The 9,504-nt window shown below is 50.4% G+C and overlaps 2 protein-coding genes across 4 annotated transcripts in view; one reads left to right on the top strand and one right to left on the bottom strand.

The window, feature by feature from the left end:
• Positions 1–41: 41 nt before the first annotated feature.
• Smpd2 (sphingomyelin phosphodiesterase 2) lies at positions 42–3,287 on the bottom strand. The gene is made up of 10 exons (XM_059272497.1): positions 2,882–3,287; positions 2,324–2,420; positions 2,142–2,218; positions 1,806–1,899; positions 1,609–1,698; positions 1,307–1,389; positions 1,058–1,190; positions 870–974; positions 512–665; positions 42–420 (listed from the first exon to the last, which is right to left on the bottom strand). The coding sequence occupies exons 1-10, from the start codon at positions 2,929–2,931 to the stop codon at positions 68–70; spliced, it is 1,236 nt and encodes a 411-aa protein (XP_059128480.1). The 5' UTR covers positions 2,932–3,287; the 3' UTR covers positions 42–67.
• A 56-nt stretch (positions 3,288–3,343) lies between these two features.
• Positions 3,344–9,504, top strand: part of Ppil6 (peptidylprolyl isomerase like 6) — a 31,325-nt gene continuing 25,164 nt past the window's right edge. For 2 of the 3 annotated variants that reach the window (XM_059272499.1, XM_059272498.1), the window contains exons 1-2: positions 3,344–3,534; positions 7,531–7,626. In XM_059272499.1, coding sequence (XP_059128482.1) covers positions 3,394–3,534; positions 7,531–7,626 — 237 coding nt within the window. In that variant the 5' untranslated portion in view covers positions 3,344–3,393. The remainder of the gene's footprint in view (positions 3,535–7,530; positions 7,627–9,504) is intronic. The other variant, XM_059272500.1, reaches the window with a different exon arrangement.

The following is a 9,504-nucleotide window of genomic DNA, read 5'->3' as shown; positions in this document are numbered from 1 at the left end:
AGTTCCCGTCGCTGCCTCTGCAAGGAACAAGGTAGAGCCACTAGGGTATGTCAAGTTTTATTGTTCTTCAGCTTGGGGCTAGGTGAGGCTCTGAGCCTAGGTCCTGGGTCTCCCTTTCCCTTCTCAGAACATGCTGGAGTTCGGCCTGGGCCCGACATAGGCCTCTGGCCTCTTGCCTGTGGAAGACGCAGACTGTACCCGCTCCCAGCACCAGCCCCACACTGGGTGTCCAGAGCAGGATGGCCACTTCCCTGGCCCCTCCTCCTACAGCCAGGACACACAGCAGCACCAGGAGGAAGAGCCCCGAGACCATCACATAGCCAGCGAAGGCAGCCCACCAGCGAGCTTGAGCCACGCCTAGGCCCAGCTCTGTCCACGCCTCCCTCAGCACACTGATCAGTGCTGACCTTTCAGGTGGTCCTAGAACAAGGCAGAAGAGCAGAGCAGGGCAGGGTCAGAATGGAGGCTGGGCTGCCCTGAAGTAGAAAGGGTAAGGGGGAAGCCGACTCACCGTGGGCAGGACTGGGGTCCTCCTGAGGGGGGCTGTGCTTCACATACAAAGTGGCCATGAGGGCCTCATGATCAGAGAGGGGGGTGCCATTGTGGGGGTCACAGCCTGTAGTGGTTTTCAGAGTCTTACAGCAGATGTAGAACCCAGAAACTGCCTAGGAAGAACAAGGACAGAGAAACTTACATTCTTAACTTATACTCTTATAACTTATATTCTCCCATTGAACCAACTAATGGTTCCCATTCCCCAGCCCTCGGGGGCCCAAGACTGCACCAGCTGAACTAAGGATCAGCACGGGCTGGTGGCAGAGGAACAGAATGGAGAAAGGCATGCTGGGGGGGGGGGGGGGGAGCCTGACCTTGTAAAGCACATAGTCAATGCGGATGCCACGTGGGAATGGTCCCAGGTCCTGCTGGCTGACATAGCAGTTTGTGGGTACCATGGTACAGCCATCTTCAGAGCCCTAGGGAAACAGGTGGCTAGGGTGCTGCGAGGCAGGAGGACCGAAACATGCATGGCGGGAAACAGTCAGATAGGGCCTCTCACCTTAAAGTCCTGAGTCTCAACGTAGGCATCATGAAGCCCCGTCCACCCTTTCAGGAGGCAGCAGCCCAGGTCTTTGGGGTGCATGTTGAGGTCCCCACACAACAGAACCACGTCTGCATTCTTGGATGTGTGGCTGGGAGAACAGAGTGATGAGAAAAAAAATTCTTACTATCTGCCCTCTCAATGAACCCAGCCACCCTCAACCCCAGTCTCCACCCCATTTCCCCTGTCAGGCCCAGGCTCACACACTGGATGAACTGGGCCAGTTCCCAAGCTTGGACCACGCGGTGCGCTAGGTAGATGTCCTTCTGTCGACTGTACTCAGCATGTAGCTAAAGTGGAACAGGTGAGATTACAGGTAAGATTAAGGTTGTCTAAATCAGACTTGCGTCTGTCATTTGTCATGGAGTTTGGCACAGAATGGGTGACCCTTGCCATGGCTACCCTCTGATCGCATGCCTCACCCCAGGCAGCAGAGCCAGTACGGTCTCCTCTCCACCACAGCACTGGGCTGCCTGTCCCAGAGCCTAAGCCTGGCTAGCTTCACTCACATGGGTCACGTAGACGTTGAGCACCAGTCCGTTTAGATGGAGCACCAGCAGCCCCACAGCCTTTCCACAGAACCAGTCTCCATGACAGACCTGCAGGCCAAAGACAGAACCTCAGCCCACTGCCACCTCCTTCTGCCAAGGTCCCGGGAGGGCTGCATCCAACTTGTGATGGCAGAGGTAGCGGGGAGGACCCTTACCATGTAGGGGTAGCCATTCAGAGTGTAGACATGCTGGATAATTTCCTGGATTGGGTGTCTGGAGAACACACAGAGGCCGCTGCCAATGATTCCGCTGAAAGTCAAGTCTTGCTTAAGAACTAGAAAAGCGAGGAGGGGGATACCCAGCCCTCTCCCCCTCGTCTCCCAGCTCTGATCAGCAACTTTCCTCTCGCCCCAGAACAAAGCTTAAGACAGCAGCCCTTGCAGAAGGGTGAGGGGACAGCCCGAGAGGAAGAGGGTGGCGGGTGCAAGCCAGGACACGGGAGAGCGAAGAGCTCCCTGGTCCGAAAGCAGGGCCCCGCCATAACTTTTCACCTTCTGAAGTAGTGTGCGTCTGGGTAGGTGAGCGAGAGTTTTTGCCTTAGGTACTGGAAGTCCTGCTCACTCCACACCTGAGGACAAAGGTGAGGATGCTAGCCTGGACTTCATCCCAGAGAGAAGATTCCCCCTGCGAACCCTGCCGCCCGCCCCGCAGCCTAGCCTGCCCACAACCTCACCTCCTGGAGTAGCGCCAGGTCGAAGCTTTCCAAGTTCAGAAAATCTCCCAAGCGCTTCATGCGGTCAGTCCTGTGTTTGCTCAGGTAAGGGATGTCCCTAAAAAGAGAAGAGCCAGGGGGCTGGAGCAATGGCTCAGCAGCTGAGAGCACTGATTGCTCTTCCAGAGGACCTGGGTTCAATTCCCAGCACCAACGTGATAGCTCACAACTGTCTGTAACTCCAGTTCCAGGGGGTCTGGCAACTTCACACAGACACACATGCAGGCAAAACAGCAATGCACATAAAATAAAAATAAATAAATTCTCTTTAAAAGAGAGAGAGAAGAGCCAGGCTCAGGGAGATGACTGACGCCACCACCCGAGCTCTGGGTGATGTGGACTTTGGTGACTGCCGCCACCACCCGAGCTCTGGGCTCTGGACGATGTGGACTTTGGCGGTTCAGGAAAGACAGGGTCGTGGTTCGGCTAAAGAAGGCCTGTTTCCTTCCTAGGCATGTGCGGGTGGGGACAGGAAGGTGGCCCCGAGGCCGCAGCCCTCCCTCGCCTGGGCGCACTTACCAGCAGTTGAGGTTGAAAACCCTCAGCCGTACAGAGAAGGTGGGTTTCATGGCTGGGGTGCTTCGGGGCACCGCCGGCGGCGAGGCTGACGGAGCGCACAGGTGTCCGGCGGGGTCCCGCGCTGCACAGTCCCACGAACGCGAGCCGGGGAGGGGGGGGGGGGGCGACTCCCGCGTAACCGGGACAACAGGCCTTCCGCCAACCCGGAGAGGAGGTCAGCTGCAAATCCCGGGCGGGCTGCGCGAGACCGCCGGCAGTCCCGGGAGGGGTCCCGGGTGGACCGCTCGCTCCAGGTTCTTGGGTCCCTCGGCGGGTTCCGGGCACCGCGGCCTACGGGTGCCTCGCTTGGCCCTGGCCGGGCTTCACCAGCAACAGGCTCCAAGTGGATGCGAGGCCCCGCCCCCGCCAGCCGCTGCGGCCCCGCCCCTTGCGGGCGTTGGGGGCGGAGCCACGCGGTTGCCGTGGCGACCGGCAGTGTTTGCGCTCCGGGCTGTCGGCTGGCTGACGCTGCCATGGCCACTCCGAAGCCGCAGCCCTGCCGGCCGAAGCCCCCGGCTTGCCCCACGAAGTCGCCGCCGGAGCCGCCGCTGCGGGTGAAGGTGGTGGGGCTCTTCAAAAGCTCCAGCTTTCAGGTGTCGAAGACCATCGCTGAGGTAACCCCTCCCCCCAGGCTCTACACGCGCGCGCGCGGCAGCCCCCTGCCTCGGTCCCGCCAGCGCTGGCGGGATCCACGTTCTACCTTCGGGCTGGGTGGGTGTGTAGAGGACAAACGCAGGTCGCCGGGAAAGGGCGACTCGGAAAGAGACAAGCCAGCGCTCAGAACCGTACGAGGGGGAAATGGTAATTTCCACGCACCTATGCATCGAGAAGCTACTCCACGTGCAGTTTTGTTTGAATTACGGATTTACAAAATTCAAGCTTATGGAAAAATACTACCGCATAACCAGATGATTTTTAAAAAACCAACTCCTTGTGATTTTTGGTAATTTCATCCTAGAAGGTTCTTTATAATTTGTGCAGGTGTTTCTGCAGGCTAACAGAACCCGATGCTTCTCGGGATTCTTAAGATGGCCCAGAAGTGCTTTGAAGACTCCATCTCTGTCTTTGTAAACATGCAGAATGATATAAAACACTTGAAGAAAAACAAATCTAGCCGGGTCAGTCATGCTGCAGCACACCTGCAACCTGAAAGCTGGAGGAACGTGGGAGTTCAGTGGTGAAACACGCACAGCTCAGCCCCCGCGACCTATACCTATACTGATCGTGCTTGTTTTTCCAGACTGCCCAGTTAGTTGCAAGGGCAGCCGAGTAGAATTCACCTTCAGAACCCCCTGTCTCTTGCTTGCTCCACCATCCACAGAGTCATGGGCTGTTTTGTGTGTGCAGGAGGCGAAAGGTTTCTTGGTTCTGTTTGTTTCATTTTTATTGTTGTTTTGAACCATGGTTTTTATGGCTAAAGAGGTATTTTAGAGTTTGAGGGATATTTTTCTTTCTTTCTTAGTTGCTTCTCTTAAGGCATGTTGTATTTCCTGTTGCTGAACCACACTGAAGCGGCCGTCCCCTCTTACAACAGGACAGACCCTAACAGGGCCATTTGTTTTTTGTGTCCCCCTCCCCCAACCAGGGGCCAGTTTGCTAAGACCTCTGCCCCGTATTACTCCACCATCCTAGGTTGACTCGTTGACTCCTGTGGCTTTAATCAGACCCTCAGGAAGTACCTCCAGTCTGGGTCCAGCCAATCAGGGTCCTACCCAGCCACAACCAGGAACTGTTCTTGCTGTTTTCAGTCAAACAGACCCTGACACAGCAACCACAGTTGCTGACCAGATGTCATGAGCCAGTCATGAAATGATTCCTGTACCAGTCACTTCAAAGTACACTTACCCACAGCTGGAACTCCCCTAATCCTGCTGAAAAGGAGCCTGCCAGCTTCTCTCGGGGTCACCATTTGCCACTTTGTCAGATGGTTTGACCCCAGCATGCTGGAAATTTTTTATTAAACGCTCTTGTTGATTGCACATGTGACTGGTGGTCTTTTATGGACCTTCCCATGGACCCTAACAACTGCAGTGGAGGTATCTGCGTTGTTTTTTTCTTCCAAGTAGAAGTCCAAGTAGTAGGTATTCTGGGACACAGTCTCAGACTTAACCTTGTGAAAGCAGTGTGCCGAGGCATGGTAACAGGCCTATAATCCTGGCACTCAAGAGGCCAAGACAGGAAGACAGTGAGTTGAAGGTCAGCCTGGGCTACATATCAATACCTTGTCTCCACAACAAAGCAAAGCATCAGCTACAGGACGTAAGTAGTCAGTAGTGTTCCAGTAAAACTTTATTGTAGATGCTATGTTGGACTTATATATAATTTTGATGTAACATAAAATATGATTCATCTTTTGATTGTTTTCAGTCATTAAAAAGATGTGAAAATTATTCTTGGCTTGTCAGTTCTTTCAAAACTGTATAGGAGTCAACATCTGCTATAGAGAATACTAACTCAAGAAAATGTCTTGCCAGGCCGTGGTGGTGCACGCCTTTAATCCCAGCACTCGGGAGGCAGAGGCAGGCGGATCTCTGTGAGTTCGAGGCCAGCCTGGTCTACAGAGCGAGATCCAGGACAGGCACCAAAACTACACAGAGAAACTCTGTTTCGAAAAAAAAAAAAAAAAAAAAAGAAAGAAAGAAAATGTCTTAATATTCCAATAATGTAATTTTTTTCTTAAGTTTTTTCCTGTTGGGACTATATTCAAATATGAAAATGTATCAATGTAAATTCAGTTAGTTCTAGCATAATTAAGGATATTTGATTATACTCCTAGTGTACTTGTGAGTAATCCCAGATGCCCAATTCATAAACAGATTTAGACTTATAAAAGGTAAGGATAAATATTAGCATATATTTTAATTTGGATGTAGTCCATTCTACAACAAATGCTGTATTATGAGCAAGCATAATGGGACTTGCTTTGAAAACTACTGATTTTATTATTATTCTAGATAGTTCTTCTCTTAAAAACAGTGATTATGCTGTGGGTTGTCTAAAACTGAACACAGACTATGGAACTAAGAAACGGTTCTGTTGTTTGGATACCACAGTCTAAGAAGGCAAATGACCAGGTTGCTCTCACCCAGGCTTTCTCCCTCTTGAATGGTCATGCCCGGTAGAGCATGCCAGGCCTGTACCTTTTTTAGACTACCACAGGGCCTCCAAGCATCATCCTTAGCAGGTCCGGTTCCTAGCACCCATCTACCAGCTTACAACCACTTATAACTCCAGCTCCAGAAAAGCCAACAGCCTCTTCTAGTCTCCATGAACATTAACCACCTCCTTACCCAACCCCAATACACACATACACATAATTTTTTTAAAGTCTTTTTTAAGAGTAATTTTCTCTGATTCACACACATGTAAAATGTTTGGCTAAAGCACACTCAATACTAAAACTTATTTAGAGGCTGAAATTTGACATTTGCTTCTTCTTTTCTTGAATGGCATAACCACAACAGTGTCCTTTTGGCCATTCTCCTTCATCAGTAAATTAAGACAATAATATTTGTATTTTTTTTGCTGCAAACCTGTAGAGCTATTGATATTTAGCAGTTTAATTAGGGGAAAAAAATAGTTCTAAAAGAACAGAACAGATCCCAAAACCATTGGTATAAACTCATTTACTGAGTTATGTGTTGATGGCCCACTGTTTACCAGATGTGGTAGCAGTATAGGAAGACAGACATGCCCATGCCCTCTAGATCTTGTTCCTAAAGGTAAGAGACAAACCAGTCAGGGGCGGAATGACTTGGCGGGGCCTCTGAGAACAGGCCAGGGCATGTCAGGCAGGCAGTGTGGCCTGTGTGTGCTGTGTAAAACTGCCAGAAGAGCCCATACACATCTGGAGAAATGAGTTTGCCTTTAAAAGGAGAACTTAGGGGCTGAGGTGATGGCAGGGAATAGAGTACTTTCTGCGTAAGCACCAAGACCTGAGTTCAGAGTCCTGGTACTCATGTGAAAGCCAAGCTCAGCGGACTGCTCTTGTCACCCGAAGCCTGATAAGGAGAGGCCAGCAGCTCTCAAGAACACTCTAGCCAGCCAGGATAGCTGAAACAGCCCTAAGTTCAACGAAAGACCTGTCTCAGCAAATAAGCTGGAGCAGAGAAAAGGAAGACCTCTGGTCCCCACATGTGCATGCACAGCTCTGTGCCCTACCTGGTCCCCACATGTGCATGCACAGCTCTGTGCCCTGCCTGGTCCCCACATGTGCATGGACAGCTCTGTGCCCTACCTGGTCCCCACATGTGCATGCACAGCTATGTGCCCTACCTGGTCCCCACATGTGCATGCACAGCTATGTGCCCTACCTGGTCCCCACATGTGCATGCACAGCTATGTGCCCTACCTGGTACCCACATGTGCATGCACAGCTATGTGCCCTGCCTGGTCCCCACATGTGCATGGACAGCTCTGTGCCCTACCTGGTCCCCACATGTGCATGCATGCACAGCTCTGTGCCCTGCCCGGTCCCCAGACATGCATGTATGGCTAGTGTGCCCTGCCTGGTCCCTACTTGTGCATGCATGGCTAGTGTGCCCTGCCCCCCACCAAATAAACGATTAAATAATAATTGAGAACTTAAACTATTCTATCTTGTAACCTAGACTCTGAAAAATAATTACCCATCCAGATTTGAAGATCCTGTGATAATTCCTCTTCAAGAATTTGCCTGGGATCAGTATCTAGAGGAGAAAAAGAGGGTAAGGGATATGTCAGCATGGGGGATATTGACAAGTCCACTTCTCTGTGAATTATTTGTGCAGTTTGGGAAAATGACAAACTCCAGCTATAATTATTTCTCTTAATTATGAACTTTCCCTAAATTATTTCAATCTTCCTAGACATCCTTCCTAAGCAGTAAAATATTTGCAGAATATTCTTGTAGGTGGCTTTTGAGAGAGATGAGGGGTTTTTTTTTAACTATTTATTTTATGTACATTGGTGTTTTAGTACCCTAGGACTGGAGTTACAGACAGTCGTGAGCTGCCATGTGGGTGCTGGGAATTGAACCCGGGTCCTCTGGAAGAGCAGTAAGTACTCTTAACCTCTGAGCCATCTCTCCGGCCCCAAGGGATGAGTTTTAAATGGTCAGAGATGCTAGCTAGCCCTGATGGCCACCCTTCTTTCTTTATGTGTTGCTCACACTTCCTGTGATACTCTGGCACTCAGTTTAGGTAGCCTGGCACTTAATCTGGAAAGTGTGGGTATGAATCTCACAGAGACAACGGGGTTGTGTGGGGCCGTTGGCTGAGGACCTCTCCTGGCAGTGACTACCCTCCTATGAGCATCTTGTCCGACTTGGACCTTTGTTCTCCACATTCCTGGAGGGTGGCAGATGGCTTACCTCTTGGTAGTGTCACCTGGAGCATCCTGACTCAGCCACATGTCATATGAGGAAGTCATAGCGAACACTTATATCTGGTGCTTAAGAAATGGAGGACACCATTCTAGCATAGGTGGGTAGGAAGGGCGACATTCAGTGCCTTCTACAGTTAGGGGGAACCAGTGGTCCTGGTTTGCTTGGGATACAGGAACTTCAATGTTAAACTAAAGCAATTTAAAGGAAACTGGGGTAGTTGACCAACCCTAACATAAGACAATTTTTCAATTATTAATTTTTGACTAATTAATAACATCTGTGTGCATGGGTGTTTTGTCTGCATGTATGTCCATGCATGACCTGCATATCTGTGCCCATGAAGGCCAAAAGAGGGCATTAGATCTTGGCCTGGAGTTAAGAGACAGTTGTGAGCCACCATGTAGGTGCTAAAGAATCGAACCCAGGTCCTCTGGGAGAGCAACTATCTCTCTAGCCCCCACATAAAATAATTTTTGCAAGTTTTATAGTCAGGTTTATATCGCTGACTAGCCTAACATCTCTGCCTACTATGGCCTGTGGTTTGCATTCATGCAGCCGTACACATCCCCACCATCCTCCCATACACCCCATCTCCCTCCCTCCCCAGCCCGGGCTACCTGAGGATTGCCCTACACTCCCCTGCATGCCTCTGCCCTCTGTTCTGAACGAGGCTCGCTAGTTCATCTTGTTGCTTTATTTGGTCTCTTTCCTCTCTTCTCTCTCTCACCCTCATGCCCACACTTGTCACCTTAACTTTTAGTGTATGCATGTCTTGTGTGAGGTGTATGGCCTCCTAGTACATGCTGTTCCAGTGAGTCAGTTCACTAGGTTTAGCTGCCTTGTGCTTCCACAGAATGTAAGGCTTCCCTAAGAGCACAGCTTCAGGGGCCATGGGAAGGCCTGTCTCTCCACTCCAAAAAAAAAAAATAATAATAAAAAAAGAACAGCATCATTAGTAGTTAGTGGCAGAAAGCTCTAGAAAACATCAGAGCCAGGCTCCTACGTTGAGGCAAGCCAGGAAGTCTCCCCATGTGCATCAAGAGATAAAGTGTTTATATCTTACGTGTCTTCTATGGCAGTCCCCCACCTCACAGAACAAAATGTCCACAGTTACATTTTCCCCTCTTATTATAGGTTTGGGTCTTGCAAAATACAACACCAGTAATTCTAACCACTCCGTCAATCTAAACGCTCCGGAGACTGCTTAGCCTTTATCAGG

The sequence above is a fragment of the Peromyscus eremicus genome, chromosome 8b (assembly GCF_949786415.1).
Source record: "Peromyscus eremicus chromosome 8b, PerEre_H2_v1, whole genome shotgun sequence".
Taxonomy (NCBI): domain Eukaryota; kingdom Metazoa; phylum Chordata; class Mammalia; order Rodentia; family Cricetidae; genus Peromyscus; species Peromyscus eremicus.
The sequence above is the reverse complement of the archived record's forward strand: the minus strand, read 5'-3'. Positions and strand labels throughout refer to the sequence as shown.

What these genes read in the sequence shown, in the direction of transcription:
- Smpd2 (XM_059272497.1), bottom strand. Translation starts at nt 2,931, where the DNA reads ATGAAACCCACCTTCTCTGTACGGCTGAGGGTTTTCAACCTCAACTGC. An exon ending in TCAACGTCTACGTGACCCAT is followed by an intron (nt 1,390 to 1,608) that starts GTGAGTGAAGCT and finishes GTTCCACTTTAG; the next exon opens with CTACATGCTGAGTACAGTCG. An exon ending in TTGACTATGTGCTTTACAAG is followed by an intron (nt 666 to 869) that starts GTCAGGCTCCCC and finishes TGTTCTTCCTAG; the next exon opens with GCAGTTTCTGGGTTCTACAT.